Here is a 21154-nt window from a genome sequence, read left to right on the forward strand (position 1 = left end):
TATAGTCATTTAAAATACTAATCAGGTCATGTGTAAGACGCCGACTAGCCCTCATGTTAAAAAATAAAACACCTTCGATTAAAATATGGTGAATCGACACCTGTGTTTCCTAGATGTCACTCACTGGAGAGTCCTCCCCACGTAGGTTGAAAGCATGTACCAAGGAGTTTAGTCCCAATCTTAGTCACGTGCAGGGGTACCTCTTCAGCTCGTCATGGAGGGAGTCGTATTGACCGCAGCTTATTTCCCTTCATTTACAACCACTGAGCCTCTCATCAACGCATGGGCCACTCGCAGGGGTACTGAAGAAGGTGAATGTATGAGAGAGGTAGCATCTTTGACTGTCGCATCAGGAAGTTCATTACCCCGGATTTCCAATTGCTGGTAACCAACAGAGTTATCTCCTTCACCTAATTTTGCATACCCTGGACGATATTGTGTGCTGGCAAGAAGAGTGCTTTCGGAGTTGGAGTAGATGAAGAATTTCTTACCATGATGTTACTCTTCTCTTCCAGTGCCCTCAAGATAGTAAACAGTTGTGACTAGTACATACAAAATTGCTCTATGCGTACTGCTGCTACGAACCGATCGGGAAACATGACTGAGCAGCTGATTAAGCCCCCCCCGCTTAGGTCCATCAGAGTAAACACTAATAAAATGAAGGTGAGGATTTCAAATCCCATAAAATTAATTTTTAACACCGTTATCTGTGGTACATCTCTTACTCCACCCATTCAATTTAAAAACTAACCTCTGCACCAGCCACAGGGTCCCGCTACTCCATCCATGCCTTAATTCTATCGGCTTGTAAGGCCTCAAGGCTCTTTCTGCCATGGATCCCAAATAACCTCATTGTCTCTGGTCGGTAGCTGAACAATCTTTCCAGAGGGGATCAGACAACGAAATAGACAAGCACTTACGTGCATGGTGAACTATTAAGAGAAGCTGCCGTAAGGATAGTGGGAGCCCACCAGCCTCCACACACAGGCCATGAATTGTCCTCCCCCCTCCCCTCCCCCTTGACATCTTAATAATTACGTCACGGTACATCAGTCACACCATGTAGCCCCCTACTAAAACTCCGTCTCTAGTGAAAGCCGAGGTCACTCTGCCCTTTCAGGAAAAAGCGGGCTCTGCATGATGGTATCTGAACAGGTTTTCCCTAACTTTACAGCCGCGATAATTCTTTTTTCCTACTGTGTAGAATCATCCTCTGTCAGCGTTAAAATTTAGTTTACCGTGTATAACCTGGAAAGCTGTTTGGTGAATTTACTAACAGCGCTGATGTTTCTGTTTGCTGCAGGTACCAGCGCCAACGGCAATACATCGAAACTCCGGCCGACGCGATCCACCGAGGAAGAGTCAACCACCGTCACATCTGGTGAGTAGGAAACCAGCTGCACATACACCTTCTTGCATTTTCATCTCAATAACAGATTCTACGCTGATAAAAAAGAAAGAAATATGCTTCGACTACGTCCGAGATGCAGGTCAATGAGTGCAGGGCAATTTCTTTCCCTCTGCTTGGAAGCAACAACGACTAAATGCGAGTATTCACCGTCAACGTTCAACATATCATTAGAGTAAATCTGTTTCCTCCATGCAGTACAGATAGTCTGCCATTGAATTAAGGAGAACAAGATCCCTGCTCCTTTCTTATTTATAGGTTACTTACATTCCCGCAGTAGAGGCGGGTAGTCACGGTCATGTTATCACTAATCAGCCGTTGAATGCAAATTTTAAAGGTACATTGATAAATATAAAAAATTTATCTGAAGCTTGATGAGGTGTTGACGATGTATGAGTATGATGGTGCTATGGGCATTGTATAAAGTTTTCCAGGTAAGGAATCTGGATATAGGTGGGAACGAAAGAGAAGTAAAAGGAGATAGGATGCAGTATCAGGTTTGGGAAGGGCCAAGAGGTGGGATGTATTGGTAGGACGCTGGTAGGGTTTCACTTATACTAGGGAAGGCTGTGCAGTTGCCTTCATTTGAAATGGAACAGGGAAGAGCCACGAGGTGTTAGGAGGCTGGTATGGTTTTATTTATGCTAGGGAATACTGTATTCAAGCTTGCATTTGGAATGAAACAGATAAGGTCTTTAAAGTTGATAGGATGAGTAGCTGTCAGCAATGATCTCATGATCTGGGGAAGGAAGACGGTTCAAAATATCCTGAGAAACGACATGGTTTCTGTGGAGACATAAGGAAGGTGGAGCGTCGTGGTAGGCGGGCGGCAACTGGCTAGGGTTCCCATGACTGTGAGATGCAATCGTGTCTTGCGGTCCGATTTTGTGAGAAACAAGGCACTGACGATGCAATTTCATGTGTTTAATGCGAACACTAGTACGCAAAAGTGACGTTATTGGCGAAGTGGAAAAAGTAAATAATAAAGTAATTCAGCTCAAACTATTAACTTCTATGACACACTTTCTTTAATACTGATATTGTTGGTTACTGTTTCGACACATCCCATCAAACTACCTGTTCACATGAAGGATTGCCTGAAAGTAGTGCCTCCGATTTTTTTATGTGAAAAGTCGTAAAACTTTTTAAATAAAACAAATGTTATTAATGATTTACGTCTTTATTCTTCTTGTCTATTTGTCAACATAGTCATTCTGGCGACGAACACATGTCTCCGACCAGTTTGTTGCGAACCTTCCAGAACTAGCACTTCTGAAAGAAGCTTAGCCACAGCTTGGGGGATGTTTCCAGACTGAGATTTTCACTCTGCAGCGGAGTGTGCGCTGATATTAAACTTCCTGGCAGATTAAAAATGTGTGCCAACACTCGCAGAAGAGCTTCTGTAAAGTTTGGAAGGTAGGAGACGAGGTACTGGCAAAAGTAAAGCTGTGAGGATGCGGCCTGAGTTGTGGTTGGGTGGCTCAGGTGGTAGAGCACTTTCCCGCGAAAGGCAAAGGTCACCAGTTCGAGTCTCGGTCCGGCACACAGTTTTAATCTGCCAGGAAGTTTCAATCATAATAACGTTTGTCTTATTTAAAAATCTTTAAGCGTTTTCACAAAAAAATTGGAGGCATTACGTTTCACCATGCACTCGTGTAAGTAAACGCGTGGTCGCTGTGTTCACTGGATCGTCATCGCCTGTGCTACGCAAATTGCGGCAATGAAATCATACATTTTATATAGTTTTTGTCACCACTGCTGTACGAATCTTCGTGGCACCACACATCAAGTTTTTGCAAAGGCATACAATTTTTCACGTAAGTAGCAATCACAAGAATTTATTCGGCCATTAACCGATATTAAGCGATCGTTATACATAGTTAATAGAACTGCTGCAACCCTGTAACGCCTTTATTTCTTGTAAGAAACCATTTTTTTTCCAAAGTGATAAGAAACAGCTGCAGTGATTTTTTTTTTTTTTTTTTTTTTTTTTTTTTTTTTTTTTTTTTTTGCAATCTGAGGAAACTGAGAAGCTGAACAGATACCAGTTGTCCAATGTGAAGTACAGAGTACTGATTAGTTGATTTCTCCTTGTGATGATAAAATACCTGAAGTTCCAACCAAACAACTACTCACTGTCTGTATTTTAGAAAATAGGTATTATATTAGAACCAAAACGCCATTATGAATGCGTACGTAGTAATGCGGGCTTCCAAAAGATATTTCGGCAGTTCGTGAACTACACTATTCATTAACAGGTCACCAATGAGCACATTTTCTGATCCTTTGCTGCTTAATCGCATCTCGAACTTGAGTTCGCGATGAGTTCCTGAGTACCACGCGATGCTGACCGTACGTATCATTCGGCTGCGGTATAGTAGGGAAGGGTTCAGCGCACATCTCTCCCGGCCGTTTTCACCTTTCGAGACCTTCTAGCCGCTGCTCCTTATTCGAGTAGCTCCTCAGTTAGCGTCAAGAGACTGAGTTCGCCATTGGCAGGGACTGATGCCCGGTCCTCCGCATAGTAGTCAAAGGTGTGACCTCTCAGCTACAGAGGTAGACCATCTGCAGTTACACAATGAAAATATTTTTATCTGCTTCTACCATTTACAACCCGAAGACAACGAACTGTGTTTATGTTTGTCCACACATTATTAGGCTCATAGAAACGAACGGAAGCTGTAAGTGAACGATGCAGAGAAAGAAGAAGAAATGTCACATCTTCAGATAATGTTACGTGTTATGAAATTGTATAACAAATGGCTACACAGAGAATTACATTTTCAAAGTGATTCGATTTAGTGTTGTAGAACTTCCGCCTACCTTTTCTATGTTTGTATGTTTATCTCGTCTTCACTTCCTGTGTGTGATAAACGCACATAAAAAAATGTTTTGCATCACCTCGGTTCCGAGAGCTCAGGAACATGTACAGAAAATTGGAATAGAGGTCAACATAAACACCATTTCCGACCTTTTTATTGCTCATGAAAACCACACATCATGTTGTACCACTATACAGCGAGTCCTTCAGAGGCGGTTGTCCAGATTTCCACACACACCGGTACCTCTAATGTCCAGTATCACGTCCTCTTACATTGGCGCATGCCTGTATTCGTCGTGGCATACTATCCACAAGTTCAAGAAGACACTGTTGGTGCAGATTGTCCCACTCTTCAACGGCTATACGGCGTAGATCCCACAGAGTTGTTGATGTGTCACATCCCCCATAAACAGTCCTTTTCAGTCTATCCCTAGAATATTCTATAGTGTTCATGTCTGGAGAACAAGCTGGCCACTCTAGTCAAGCGATGTAGTTATCATGAAGGAAGTCCTTCACAAGATATGCACGATGGAGGCGCGAATTGTCTTCCATGAAGACGAATGCCTCGCCAATATGTTACTGATATGGTTGCACTAACGGTCGGAGGATGGCATTCACGTATCGTGCAGCCTATACGGCGCCTTCCATAACCACCAGCGGCGTACGTCGTTCTCACAATATGCCATCCAAAAACAGTAGGGAACCTCCACCTAGCTGCACTCGTTGGACAGTGTGTCTACGGCGTTTAGCCTGACCGGGTTGCCTCCAAACACGTCTCCGACGATTGTCTGGTTGAAGGCATATGCGGCACTCATCGGTGAAGAGAAAGTGTGCCAATCCTAAGCGGTCTTTTCGGCATGTTGTTTGGTCCATCTGTATCGCGCTGCATGGTGTCGTGGTTGCAAAGATGGACCTCGCCATGGACGTCGGGAGTGAAGTTGCGCATAATGCAGCCTATTGCGCACAGTTTGAGTCGTAACACGACGTCCTGTGGCTGCATGAAAAGCATTATTCAACATGTTGGCCTTGCTATCAGGGTTCCTTCTAGCCATAATCCGTAGGTATCGATCATCCACTGTAGTAGTAGCCCTTGGACGGCCTGAGCGAGGCACATCATCAACAGTTCCTGTCTCTCTGTATCTCCTCCATGTCCGAACAACATTGCTTTGGTTCACTCCGAAACGCCTGGACACTTCCCTTGCTGAGAGCCCTTCCTGGCACAATGCGGACGTGATCAAATCGCGGTACTGACCGTCTTAGCATGGTTGAACTACAGACAACACGAGCCGTGTACCTCCTTCCTGGTAGAATGACTGGAATTGATCGGCTGTCGGACCTCCTCCGTCTAATAGACGCTGCTCTTGCACGGTTGTTTACATCTTTGGGCGGGTTTAGTAACATCTCTGAACAGTCAAACTGACTGTGTCTGTGATACAATATCCACAGTAAACGTCTATCCTCAGGAGTTCTGGGAACCGGAGTGATGCAAAAGATTTTTGGATGTGTGTAGCATCCGATTCCGTATCTGTGCTTGTGTCTGAGTCGTTTACTATGTACTGCTGATCTGTCTGACGTGGAGCCTGTCTTAATCTAGCGTATGGTCTCTCCTGTTTGTATAGAGCTCGCCATACTTCGTCTGCGATGTTGTTTATAGAGTCACAGTCATCTTGTCTGTGTATTAACTAACCTATGTCCTGGTTTCTTGAACTCGATCTTATGTGTCCAAGGACATTGCAGATGAGCACTGTGTGTTCAGTTGTGCCATTCTCACCACAGGCGCAAGTGTAAGTCTGTTTTAGGCGAAGCGTGAGTAGATGCACAAAATACGGGCCATAGCCCTTGAGAAAATGCACCATGTCTCGTGTTGGATTTATGTACTTCAAATTCATCCGCTCTTGTATACTCGGGGAGAAAGAGTAGACTCGTATCCCTTATCAGTTGTGTCCCATTCTCTCTGCCATATATCAATTCTCCACATGTTTAATTTCCGTTTGTCGGTTATGTCTTGCCGAGTTATTTCTCTTATTTTGTCGCGTCTTCCCCTCTTCAGCCAGTAGGCAGCAGCTCTGTGTTGAATTGTAACATCTACAGGGAAACCTACCAGTATCGCGTACAGTGTCTCAATCGAAGTCGTGCCGAAAGCCCCCGAGATCCTGAGTAGAACATTCCTCTGGCCGCGCCTCACAATGGCTTTATGCGCACCTAAGCATAACCGATGTGCCCTAGCACTACCCACGAAACAACGTATTGACTCAAAGAGAGCTGTGTCATATGTCCTCATTAACAGAAGGGGTAGTGTGTATCTTTTAGTGTGCAGTCTGGCAAGTTTATGCATGAGTTTCGATGCTTTGTTAATTGTCAGTCTGCACGTCCATTAGAGTGTAAATGTTCGTCAACATAAATGCCAAGGTATCCGGTCATAGCTTTCCTTTTTATACATCTGTTTAACTTTGTAATTGGATTAATTTTCAGTGTGCCTCAAAGAAGCAGGTAAACAGTTTTCTTTTGTTGCTGTTGTAAGGGGGATATGGGAAGAGAAATGGGTGGAGCGGGGATGATCCTGTTGCTTGGATAAGAAGCAGAATGTCATAATTGTAGAATTTCTCCGTAGAGGTTACACAACCGATTTTTTTCTTTTATTTTTTTTAAATTAGCAGTGTAGAATTCAGGCTGTCTCAAAGTTTGAAGGGTGTTGCCATTCAACATTTAGAGCCTTTTTTACTTCTTTCGGATGTTTAGAAAAGACATGGATTGCATAGGTCACATCCTGTACTACGTAAAATCTTGTCACGGCCGCTTGATATGGACATCTGACACGGTAGCGCATGGCGAAGCGCAATTTCGTCAATAATTCGAGATTTTGCGCGACCCGCTTCCGACCGGACGTAATCGAGTTAGTGTCGGCGGACCGCGAAAACCAGTAATGGCAGCAGGCCGTGATGCGGCTCACCGCGACCAATCACGGAACCGGAATCTGTGGCGACAGAGAAAGCGCAGACCAATCAGAACGAGGCTTAGCTCAAGCTTCCGAAATAAATGCCTACAGATTTTTTTAATTAACAGGTGGTCAACCAATGGTTGCAAAGATACTATTTTTACTTCTTCAAAGAATTAAATTTATTCTCATGTGACAGCATTATACGCATTTGGTTCTTGGGTACATCCCTCTTTACATTTAAAACTGAAGTCACAGAAACACGCAACACACAAAATATTGATATAGTACATATTAAATGACACATTATGCGAGCCCTTCCTCATCAGTTTATTGATCTGTTTAAAATTTCGGTCGCTGTCTCGGCACAGCGGGATACGTCAGCTGAGTAAGAAAGGAATAAAATCAGAATAACTAAACCATGTTACCTCGTAACTTTGATAGAAAGATTTACTCAGTTGCTATTAAACCATGGCTAGCAAATCACAGTGCTAGCAAATCGTTTAAGAACACCTAAAAAATCGATAAACTTAGTGGAAGCTGGAACACGGTTTACTACACTAAGTCCCCGTCGCCACTGAGTTTATTTACGTTTCACCGGGAGACAAATACACCGAATCCTGACGGAAGATAATAAACAGATATATTTTGAGCAGTGGAAGAAACTAGTGGATATCTAAGACCTAATTTGAAGGCAAAAACCTCAGAAGAATTTTTTAAATATTTGCAGCGTCAGTCCTGTTCCGTTTGTCTCACACTTTGCTTATGATATACGCCCGCTGCGAACAGTCTATTTACTTTTGTTTAGTTGTTGTCTCATTTAATCAGATCTGAAACAGACATCATACCAGTTGTCTTAACAACAAAAAATCGAAGGTTTTGCATAACCTAACAACAAAACAATAAATTCCTTCCACAATATTCACCAGCGCTCTGCCACCAAAGTGCTATGCTGTGAATATCGAGATACTTGAAAATATCAAAGTTCAAGAGCTTTAAGTTCGTCCAACGATTTTTAACATATCTTAAATCTATGTTGTTTATACCTTCTGCCCAAGACTCACAAGTATAATTCAGCCCGTTAGGTTTTTAATTATATTCGGCCTTGGAAACAGAGGTTACTGGCCAAAATAATTAAAATATAACTTTTGAATAAAGAACGATAAAGACTTGTTTCAGCCATGAAAAATACCTTCCAAGTGATGCACCAGATTTATAAACAGCAAAAAGTTTAAAGATAGAAAAACTGTGGTTCGTGGCATCTCTTTAAATTTTTACAGGTTCATGAATAAACTTTTAACTATGACTTTATTTACATTTAAGTATCGCTCTTTTTGTAACCACATTGATCGTCTGCTCACCTTCAAAGCCGGAAATTAAACAATTACGTACACCAAAAGACTGTACACATATAACTTGTAACACATACCATAGAGCGTAAAGGGGGGCACACTATTGCACTCGTTCAGCTCAGAAAACTAGTGTTTCCGCTGCGGAAGCTTCACAGGCCATACACAGACGCTTTACTGCGGTGAGAGTTGAACTGTGTGCTATGATTCGTTCTTAATTATTTTGCCCTGTGAACACCACTTGTGTATTATAGTGAGCACTGCTGGTTCCAGTCAAGAAAAATGGGTCAAATGGTTTTGAGCACTATGGGACTTAACATCAGAGGTCATAAGTCCCTTAGAACTTAGAACTACTTAAACCTTACTAACCTAAGGACATCACACACATACATGCCCGAGGCAGGATTCGAACCTGCGACCCAGAGGTCACGCGGTTCCAGACTGAAGCGCCTACAACTGCTTTTTTCTTTTTTCTTTTTACTCATTTTGTTCGTTGCATCTGCAGACGTCGTAAGACTTCCATGTAAGTTCGTTGTTGATCGATTAACTCAGTTTTTTTTTATTACAGAGGGAGCTAACCCTCTGACCGAAGACGCTGAGCTACCGTGCCGGCGTACCGCTCGGCCACAAAGCCGGCTCCAATCAGGAGAATTCATTCAGGTGCTGTAAGCATTTCCATGCAGTTGTCTTTCAGGGGTGCTAACCGACTTACAAAAAGTTTACCCTTACGATCAACCGAATTTGGAACATAGTAAAAATTCACTTAAACAAAAATTTAGATGGTGTATCTGAACAAAGGGGTGTGGCACATTAACACGAACGTTGTTGACCTTATCGTGGAGAAATCCATGCGTGCTTCCGCTAGGCCCAGTATAACGCAAACAACTGAATAAGAAAGAGGTTTGCCCACAGTAATAGCATTTTTAGACAAAGGAAGGGATATTCAGAAAATGTCCGGTGAATGAACATTGATAGCGTGTGCAGTCACTCTTCTCTGTCTCTAATGCCGTTGTCTAATTCAAAAGGAAAGTAAAAAAAGGCACACAGAGATCTCTTGAATTTCTTCCTGGGAGCATTCTTCTGTGAAGAATAAAAACGGTCAAAGGGACACTGAATATTCATCGGGGTGTTGTGAAGCGTCTTGGCAAACGAGAGCGTCAGGATGCAGAGCACAAGAACTGGTTTCCCCGCTCGCTTTTTACAACGCTGAGAGAAAGCTCTGCAATTTCCCTCACAAAACAAAAGCTCATCGAGCTTTGGTTCTCCAGCATTATGGAACATTACTGTCTCGTGCTATTGACAAACGAGTCCATAAATTTTAAACAAGCGCGGACGGTTCTTTAAACACTGAAACATTGCTGTCCTTGTTGTGTTACTTGCACTTGTTGCCGAATGGTAGTGCAGCTATCTATATCGCGTTTTAATTCTAAAATACAAATATTTTGTTATAGAGTTTCACTGAGACGTTGGCTGTGATTAATGTTTAGTTTAAAGTCTGATATTACTACGCTTATGTTCTCCCTTGGATTTGCCTAAATGGGACAGGTGACTTAAAGACTTGTAAAATATGAACAATCTCGTTCGATCTCGACGCAGAAGATTACTCTGTTCGCGTTACTAATGACCTACGGTAGTCGTGATGGCGCATTAGTGTGCGAATATTGAATTGCGTCCTTACGCTACGGCATTATCCATAAAAAATTGTCAGCTTGGTGGCATTTGACGAGCAATTTGTACCACACGTGTTATTGTGCTCCTACAGGAGACACAAGTGGACGAATTTCAAGGGAAACGACACGCTGGAAGGTTTTTATCTATGAGGATAACGAATGCAGACGTGCGTGTACTCAGATTGTTTCTGCTTAGTAGGTGACTACCATTAGCCCAACATATTTGCGAAACACTCAACGGAAGAAATAAGATTGGAACCAGTGATATAACTATCCGATTCCACATACAGTAGACAAAAGAATTTGCTCTTGTTCTAACAGCAGCGTACGGCAGATAGCCATCTTTTGGAAAATTGCGCAGGTCATTCCCGCTGTCGTGAAGGGACGCCGGACAGACTCGCACAGCAACAGGCTTTTAATGCTGAAATTAGTATCTTGCATAATTTTATAATACGTTTTATCTCGCGTATTATTTATGGAGACCGAAAATACTCTTTATTGAAATCAAAATGAATTCCGCAAACAACTATCATGAGAAACCCGCTTGCTCTGATCTTCCACGAGGCCCGGAAGACAGTAGATGGCGGCGCCCGGGTTGATACCGTGTTCCTTCATTTCCGAAAGACGTTCGACACGGTTCCGTATTGTCTCTTAAAGAGAAGATGAGAGCGTACGGAATATCAGAGCAGCCTTGTGATTTGTTTTAATATTTTCTGCCAAAGAAAAAAAGGAATGCAATTTCTAAATGAGAGAATTCATCAGAGGTGAAATTAACTTGAGGCGTAATACAAAGGAGCATTGTAGGATTATAGAACAGTTACTTCTACACTGTATTTAAACGACCCAATCAATAAGGTCGGAAGTCCCATGAAGCTTTCTGCAGATGTTTCTGTTGCATGCAAATAGGTCAGAAGGCTAGAAAATTGTAGCGAAATCCAGGAAAACTTGCAGAGGGTTGACAGTTCTTGTAGGGATTCGCAGTTGATCCTCAACACATGCAAGTGTAATGCATTATGAAGAAATAGGTGGAAAGACCTATTATCATATGATTATACTATTTTATAACAATTGCTGTTAGCAGTCACACCCATTAATAGCTTGGAAAATGTAAAGGGAGTGATTTAAAGTCGAACGGCCACATGAAACCAGGCGCCGGGAAGGCCGACGCCAGATAGACTCATTGGAAGAATCCTGAAGAAGTGTATTCCACCCACGAAGTGACTAACTTGCAAAACACTCGTTGGACCAATACTTACATACCTCTCGTGAGTCTGGGACCCGCGCCACGTTGATTTGATGAAGGAACAAGAGAATCTCCAAAGAAGAGCAGCGCATTTCAAAAGTTCCTTTACAAGGCGTGAAGGCGTCGTGGACATTCTCATCCAATTTCACTGGCAGACGGTAAAAGAAGGGAGTTGAGTATCACTGTGTAATATTACTGTTACGATTTAGAATGTGCACAGTCCTAAAACAATCAAACAATAAACATTCATTTTAAGTATATTAGCTGAAAATACCATGAAGGCAAAATTACACGGAGGATTACCAATAGTGACTCTTCCAGCGCACCACTCGTGACTGCAACAGGAAGGGGGTAGTGACAGTAGCACACATAATAGCCTCCACCATACATCACAATGGATATAGTTGTAGAGGTAGATGTAGATGTTGGATTTTTTCCGTTAGACCTCAGTTATTAAATTGTTCAGTGGAGCGCAGAAAGTTCTGTATAGTATACAGGGTGAGGCATTTAAAATTGTTTTTTTTAATTTATTTATTTATTGTTCCGTGGGACTAAATGAAGGAGAAGTCTCCATGGTCATGGAATGAGTCAATACATGAAATTATAACACGATAGTAGAAACAGATAAAATTAAATATAAGAAACATATTCAGGCGACAATTCGTAAGTTTAAATAAAGAAAATCAGCAATGGAATTTGCTTAATTTTTTAGCTATTCCAGGAGCTCCTCTACAGAATAGAAGGAGTGACCCATGACGAAACTCTTCAGTTTAGACTTTAAAGTGTTTGGGCTACTGCTAATATTTTTGAGTTCTTGTGGTAGCTTATTGAAAATGGATGCAGAAAAATACTGCACCCCTTTCTGCACAAGAGTCAAGGAAGTGCATTCCACGTGCAGATTTGATTTCTGCCTAGTATTAACTGAGTGAAAGCTGCTAATTCTTGGGAATAAGCTAATATTGCTAACAACGAACGATATTAAAGAAAATATATACTGTGAGAGCAATGTCAGAATTCCCAGACTATTGAATAGGGGTCGACAAGAGGTTCTCGAACTTACACCACACATAGCTCGAACAGCCCGTTTTTGAGCAAAAAATAACCTTTTTGAATCAGAAGAATTACCCCAAAAAATAATACCATATGACATAAGCGTATGAAAATATGCCAAGTAGAGTACTTTTCGTGTTGAACTGTCACTTATTTCAGATACTGTTCTAATGGTAAATAAAGCAGCATTTTGTTTCTGAACAAGATCCTGAACATGGGCTTTCCACAACAGCTTACTATCTATCCGAACGTCTAGGAACTTGAACTGTTCCGTCTCGATTATAATATTCCAATCCTGTCTGATCAAAATACCGGTCCCTGTTGAATTGTGAGTTAGAAACTGTAAAAACTGAGTCTTACTGTGATTTGGCATCAAATTATTTTCCATAAGCCAAGAACTTATTTCATGGACTACATACTGTTTCAATATTACACACAAGATCCTTCACTACCAAGCTGGTGTCATCAGCAAACAGAAATATTTTTGAATCACCTGTAATACTAGAAGGCATATCACTTATATAAAAAAGAAACAGCACTGGCCCCAGCACCGATCCTTGGGGAACGCCCCACTTAACAGTGCGCCATTGGGACTGAACATCACTACCACTCTCAATATTTGCGGAGAATTACCTTCTGCTTTCTGTTCTTAAAGTAAGAGGCGAACAATTGTAAGCTTTCGTTAAATCAAATAAAACACCTAGCGTTCTCAACCTTTTATTTAATCCGCCCAAAACCTCACAGAGAAAAGAGAACATAGCATTTTCAGTTGTTAAACTATTTCTAAAACCAAACTGTACATTTGACAGCAAATTATGTGAATTTAAATGCTCCAGTAACCTTGTATATACAACCTTCTTGATAACTTTAGCAAACACCGATGGCATAGAAATAGGTCTATAATTGTCTACATTATCCCTGTCTCCCTTTTTATAGAGTGGCTTCACTACCGAGTACTTTAATCGGTCAGGAAACCGACCACTCCTAAAGGAAAAGTTACAGATATGGCTAAGTACTGGGCTAACATACATAGAACAATACTTCAGTATACTGCTAGATACACCGTCATATCCATGAGAGTTCTTGGTCTTTAGTGATTTAATTATTAACTCAATATCCCTCTTGTCACTATCATGGTGGAGTATTTCAGGTAACAGTCTCGGAACACTTTCCTACGAGCGCTATATGATTCCCTGTTGCGACTAGGTTTCTATTTAGTTCAACTGTTATATTCAGAAAGTGATAATTAAATACTGTACATATATGCGACTTATCAGTGACACGGACATTCCCACTACGCACTGATTCTATATCCTCGACCGGTCCCTGCAGACCAGCCACTTCCTTTACGACTGACCATATGGTTTTAATTTTATCCTGAGACTTAGCTATTCTATCTGCATACCACATACTTTTTGCCTTCCTAATAACTTTTTTAAGCACCTTACAGTACTGTTTACAATGGGCTGCTGCATTTAGATTGTGACTGTTTCTAGCGTTTTGATATAATTGCCACTTTGTTCTACAAGATATTCTTATCCCTCTAGTCAGCAACCCAGGCTGCCTATTTGTTCTTTGTACCCCGTTTTGAACATTCCAACGGAAAGCAACTTTCAAAGAGCACGAGAAAAGTCTTGAGGAAAGCAATATATTTATCGTCTACTGTATCAGCACTATAAACATCGTGCCACTCTTGTTCCTTGATAAGGTTTACAAAGGTCTCTACAGCAACTGGATCAGCTTTCCTAAAACGTTGATAACTATATTTAACTTGTGTTGCAGCACAAAAATCTTTTAGAGTTAAAATTTGTGCATCATGATATGAAAGGCCATTCACCTTTTCGCTAACAGAATGCCCTTCTAGTAATGAGGAATGAACAAAAATATTGTCCATGGTTGTTCTACAGTCCCCTTGCACTCTCGTTGGAAAGAATACGGTTGCATAAGTTTATATGAATTAAGGAGGTCTACCAGCATCATTTTCCTTGCCGAATCACTTATACAATTAATATTGAAGTCACCACATATGACTAACCTTTTGTATTTCCTATAAAGTGAACCAAGAACCTCCTCTAGCTTTAGCAAAAATGTTGTGAAATCGGAGTCTGGGGATCTATAAATAACAACAGTTAGAAGTTTAGCTCCACTAAATTTAACCACACCTGCACAACATTCAAACACCTTTTCAGTGCAGTACTTTGAAACATCAATTGACTCAAATGGAATACCGTTTCTCACACACATGGCAACTCCCCCACACCGCAAAGAGGTCCTAGAAAAGCTGCCAGCCAACCTGTATCCTAGTAAAGGAAGCCTCTGAATTATCTCCTTATTTAAGAAGTGTTCAGATATACCAATAATTTCAGAGTCAACATCTGTAAGCAGTTCATTAACTTTATCTCTAATACCTTGTATGTTTTGATGAAGTATACTAATTCCCTCATTAATCGGATACCTAAGCTTTGTCGAAAGTGGTTTCTTTGTTAGAGGGACTTTCCTTAAGCAGTAATATTTGGTGACATACACATCGTATTCAAAAAAAGTCATAATAAACGTTGTTCACCTCGAAGAGGGACATCCATTAGCATAATGGTTGACCCTCCTGCACCACCCCCGGGGGTGGGAGGTGGGGTGACTTTGAAATCTTAGATAGGAACCCCTGTTTTTTATTGTATATTTGGATTCTCCGTGAAAAAATATGTAACTTTTCTGTGAAATATTTTTTTTAGCTTCATGAAAGATGGCGCTGAATCGACACACATGAATAGGGGGTGACAATTGTTGCAAAACGGTAATATCTCCAAAAAATACACATCCGATTAGGAAAATAAAAGTACATTATTTGATATTTGGGAAAATGCTATCACGTGACACCGTCTACCCTCCCGCAGTGCATTCTTAGACTACATTTAGCGTTACCCTGCAACAATGACGTGGATGTAGTAGCACCCTTCAGGGTGCTTGATTTTGGTGAGCCCCCTTGCCTCCTTGCCTCTCAGTATCACGGGGTGCTTGATTACTGTGACTCCCCTTGAGTCTCACTATCTCGGGGTGCTTGATTACTGAGAGTCCCCTTGTCTCTCTCAAGTGTTTCAGTGCAGCATATGTTCGAAATGTTGTTCGTTGTTTCTTATGTACATCGCAGCTCTGTGTCTGATTGTCAATCCGACATATATTAGTGTCTCTGTGTAATGTTTGCACATTCATTGCGAATACGCTGCCGCATGTCTTTGGGGGTTGTTGGTACATCAATGTAAACTCTATTTTAGCCATCCCCACAGGAAAAAATCAGCAAAAGTCAAATCGGGTGAACGTGCAGCCCACGGTTGAGGACCTCCTCGTCCAGTCCATCTACCTGTATAGTTTCGATTCAAAACTACTCGAGCTAGTCGTGAATAATGCGCTGGGCATCTATTGTGTTGAAACCACATATCCAGTCTCGTCTGAAGTGGAGCATCATTCGTTAGTATGGGTGAAACATTATCCACAATGTCGCTGTACATTTGACCAGTCAGATTGCATTCTATGAAGGATGGGGCAATTACTTGCGTACCTAACATATCACACCACACGTTGACACTCCATGGGCAATGATGTTCGTCTTGCCTTGCCCAATGGAGATTCTCCACTGACAAATAATGCATATTATGTGGATTCACTTGATCACAATTCGTAAAATTATAACAAAATTATCTTTGACTGCCAGTTGCTCCTGTATCCAGTAGCAGGAATTCAGGCGATTGTGAAAATCGTCACCATGCAGTTCTTGATGCAGCGATAAATGAAATGGATGCCGTCTGTGTGCATCCAGATTGCGTAGAACACTTCTTTGCGAAATTCCTGAACCCCAAGCAATTTGCCAAGAGCTAATGTGAGTATTTGCAGCAACTGCAGCTAAAACATTCACTGTTTGTCACATTCCGCGACCGGACTCTCTTTCTAGGTTTATCACTTTGTGTTTCAGAAAACAGGAGGACAATGCTACGAAACCTCGTTGCAGACGGAAAATTCCCATTGGGGAACACAGTGGCATACCTTCGACGAGCTTCACCAACACCTCTATGATTCTAAAAGTACAAGTCAATTATATAACAAATGATAAGCATATAAGCATATAATAAGCACAAACATGTATCGGCTCTAGCTGAAATCGTTAACATTGTGGAATAACTGCGAGGAGTCTGAATCATTGAAGTAACATGCAGTCTGGCCGCGGACTGAGCGCATGGCCACGGTCTGTGCTTCATTCGATTGTGGGACGGGTCACATGATAGAATTATCAAAAATATCAAAAAAGTACTTCGATTGTCTTAATCGAATGTGTATTTCTTTGAGACAGCAACAACTGTCACCACATTTCCATGTTTTGCCGACTACAGCGCCATCTATCATGAAACAAAAGAAATGTTTTATTTTTTTCACGGAGAATCCAAATTTGCAATAAAAAATAGGGTTTCCTATTTAAGATTTAAAAGTCAACCCCCCCCTCTCGCTCCACCCCCACCTCTCGCCCCTGGGGTTGGTGCAGGGCGGTCTAGCGTTATGTAATGGATGTCCCTCTTCGAAGTGAAGAACTTTCATTACCACTTTTATTTTAATCCAATGTGTATTTCGCCAGATATTCCGACATACAGTTTTAAATGCCTCACCCTGTATAGCTAGTCTACTGTCACTGAAGACAACGAGGAAGCTGAAACTGATCACAAGGTAACGTCACGGTCGAAAGTCGAATAATAAGTCACCAAGCAGGACGCCACAATAAACAGTTGCTGTGTAATGCGAGCCACCTCCTACCGTCTCGGTCGAAATAATGATACGGGATCATAGTTCATTAAGTCAAAGATTTTGTGAATCAGGCTGCTACAGAACGGATATTGTAAGCGTGGAGTACATTGTGTGAAGTATACAGCCACAAGCGTGATGGATACGCTACTACACCAGCCTTTTCCTAATACTGATATCATACCTACGATCAAGAGAGCTGTTTATCGTAACTGTAACCGTACATGGCATGTACCTGAGCAAAGTAATGGCTGACACCTAGTGGCCATACAACCGGACATCTCTCCTTGACCACGGTTCCACTGTGTGAAGCTTAGTGGACGACGTTTGACTTCCATCATTCGAATTAGGATGGGACACAGATTAAAAACTCTTGATCCTGAACCTTGCATTGAGGATCAATCTGACGTGGCAAAATTAAATCGCACAACACTGGTATGCACTAAATAGAAAGATGCACAAGAATTGCTCTACAGGAAAGCTGTTGTAAGTGGATTTTTCCCTACCTACAAATGTAACCTCCTTACTCTACCGATTCGATGCAAATAAATGCAACCTCATAGCGAAATATTTAAATGATGCCGGTATAGGAATTTCAAAGATAAGCTGATGTTGCCCAACTACTCTTATGGAATTAGCCCGCTAAGAAATTTACGTTGTAACTTCGTGTATTTATTTTAAATTAAGAACTTGTATTTGTGCACAAAACTCAATTCATTGTTCCTTTGTGAAATTTTAAATTGCGTTAACTTCGTACCGCTACAAATATTGCTGGCTGTATGGTCAGTATTATCCAAAAGCCAAAATAAATAAATAATAAAAAAGACCTTCGGAACCGCCATGCGAAATACCATTAAGAGGTTGTCTATCACAGTATTGAAAAGCGACTTCTCACAGCAATTTGTTCATCGGTAAATCAGGCAGACGGTTCAAGCACTTCTACACACGAAAGCCTCTGTCTGCGAAATGCCAGAATATTCAGGATTTGAACAAGTAACCTCACATTCTTTAACCAAGGCGTACACAAATTGTGTCATTAAATACTTTACACCAGAAATTATCCTAATCTAGAGAAAAGTTAGAGTAATGGTTTAACTCCTTCCTCATACATATGCTAGGTTTCCGAAATTCGAAATCATTGCAGAATATTAAAACATCGTAGCTTTTGCACGTAATCGACTTAAACAGTAAAATTAAAGTTCTATACTTTTACTTCTGTGAACACTTAATTTATAAAGTGGTACTCTATGATGGTGAATCTTACGTAAATCTCTAGAATGCACGATAATTTTGTAATACTGTTCAAACTGCCCATCCGAGAGCAAAAAACAATTTTGTTCCTACGGCCTGTTCGAAAGTACTGGTAATGATACGGATAATGTCGAGCAACGATGTCAACACCTCAAAGCCTCTATATGGAAACTACTCGCTCTTGTTCGTACCCTGACCCTCTACTCACCGTAAAATTTAAAGCGGCTTAAAGTAAATTTACGCTGCGTTAACGAAGGACCACTGATGTAGTAAACTTCTTTGTCTCTAACTAGATGCCTAAGTTCTGAAGCAAACAGACGGTGGCTCTGTTTTCAGATTTCGGGCTGAGAATGACATATGGGAGACTGAACATTCTGCTACTTGGGGAGAAAGATTAATATCGTTTTTCTTAGATTTAAAGTTATTCTTAAGGTTTTATCTTCATTTGTACAAGATGATTGTCGGTATGGCATCATATTAACATTGCCCTATCTTTCTTTCTTTCTTTTTTTTATTTCCACTATGAAAATAACTTCGAAGCTTTGACGATTACGATATTTTAGTGAGTGACACTTAATAGCAGAGATCGGGAAATTTATGTGATTTCTCATTTTACTGCACTTCTAGCCAAATGCCAGTTCTTCGTGTTTGGTCGTCCCGGATGTTGGTTTCAAGGAGTTGCTGGGTTCCAAGACAGAGAGCAAAGTAATGAGTTGCTCAGGAAGTGTTTGGTTTTACTTAAATTTCATAACATTAAGTTCAGAGCACAATCCAAAGCAAGTTCTTGAGATAGGCCAGTTCGATATCCACAATAACAACAGAGATTGAATAACAACGCTTCGACGACACAGGCAGAACGGAACTAACAGGCAGACTAGAACTTTTATTAATTCTCAAAAGTGACAGTGTAAGGTTTAGTTTTCACCATTTTATTCATAACACTTTGGAAAGACTAATAAAGGGCATAGGTATGTAAATCTCTCCGCTGAGACTTTGTTTATTTATGTATGGTGTCTCATTTCTAATCTCCTATCAACTAATGGCTTGGGGACTGTACCGATGCCAGAGTTTTTCTCTGGTGGCACCTACTTCTCGGTTGTAACGTATGAATGTCAGAATTGGTCTAATTTCTCATGAAATATTGTGGACTTGAGTTTTATCTCTTCTATAATAGATTTCATACTCAGCTGCTTGTGCAGTGTCTGGATGGTTCGTTGATTTGGAGGAGGGGACCAAACAGCGAGGTCATCGGTCCCATCGGATTACGGAAGAATGGGGAAGAATGTCGGTAGTGCCCTTTAAAAGGAACCATCGCGCCATTTGACTGAATAGACGTCGTGAAATCACGTAAAGCCTCAATCAGGATGGCCGGACGCGGGTTTGAACCATCGTCCTCCCGAATGCTATGCAGTGTCTGGATGCGTGTCTACAGTGAAGTCCTAAGTATCTAATGAAGGACTTTATTTTGTTGTACCGGAATGACCTGCATTTGGTCTTGCTAGCGAAGCCCCATGATATGCTTTCATGAAGTGTTTTTGAGGGTACAGTGGCTTTGTAAAGGAAAACTTTTGAGGTGTTGAGCTCCGTACTTCGAAATAGTGGCATCAATTTCCTCACCATGCTAGAGATTATAATTTTTATGTCTTGCACGTGTCTATGAAAAACAAGGTGCTGATCCAATGTGTCTTCCAAATACTTGACAGTTGAGCTCCTTGGCATCGCTTGCCCTTGGATAGCAAGGTTTCTGTCTAGTTGTGGAGGTTTTGTGCTTTGTATGTTGCCATTGTTTCCGTCAAGTTATGTTAATCTTGTTATGTCTTCACTACTCTGTGGTGAGGTTCAAATGTATCTGTAGTCTTCTGACGTAGTCGTTATGTTGGCGTCCACTCGTAAACTAAACAGTGTCATCAGCGAACAGGGCAAAGTTGACGTTTGCAATCGTCGGCATGTCGTTGATGTAGATTGTAAACAAAAGTGGCGACAAGACCGAGACTTGCGGAATTCCGGCCTCTACTAGTTTGATCACCTATCTAGCCTTCAGTTTGCACTCGCTTTTTCTGTTGCGGAGAAGGCTTGCTATGAGTTTAATATATCTGTCTGGGCTCGTTGTTTGGTCTCTCATCTTCCGTAACAAGTTCTCACGCGAGATTTAGCATATGCAGACGAGATTCCTGTGAGGCGTCCCTTAGCGGCGCTGGCCATGCTGACTGAAGACGGTGTGTCTCGGAGCTGGCCGCAGATTAGCAGTGCAGCCACATGGGTTACTGCCAGCTTCTAAATGTGGACTGCTGCGACTTGGTATCGAAAGCGCACTATAACCATACTGTGGCTTGCATTGCATCAGAAAAGTATTACTTGCATTTGCAGGACACGCCGCTTAGTCTCCTTCTTTTTCCTTTTTCTCCCTGTTGCAAATCAAACGTGGTTAGGCGGCCGCTGTGCCCGATCGGTTCTAGGCGCTTCAGTCCGGAACCGCCCTGCTGCTACGGTCGCAGGTTCGAATCCTGCCTCGATCATGGATGCGTGTGATGTCCTTAGGTTAGTTAAGTTTAAGTAGTTTTAAGTCTAGGGGACTGATGATCTCAGATGTTAAGTACTATAGTACTTAGAGCCATTTGAACCAAACCTGTTAATGGCAGCTGACT

General features: G+C 41.5%; 1 protein-coding gene across 1 annotated transcript in view; it reads left to right on the forward strand.

The window, feature by feature from the left end:
- LOC126298052 (misshapen-like kinase 1) overlaps positions 1-21154 on the forward strand; it is a 1491768-nt gene that overhangs the window by 387890 nt on the left and 1082724 nt on the right. The window contains exon 4 of the mRNA XM_049989371.1: positions 1304-1381. Within this exon, the coding sequence (XP_049845328.1) occupies positions 1304-1381 (78 nt within the window). The remainder of the gene's footprint in view (positions 1-1303; positions 1382-21154) is intronic.

The sequence above is a fragment of the Schistocerca gregaria genome, chromosome X, assembly GCF_023897955.1.
Source record: "Schistocerca gregaria isolate iqSchGreg1 chromosome X, iqSchGreg1.2, whole genome shotgun sequence".
NCBI classification, from domain to species: domain Eukaryota; kingdom Metazoa; phylum Arthropoda; class Insecta; order Orthoptera; family Acrididae; genus Schistocerca; species Schistocerca gregaria.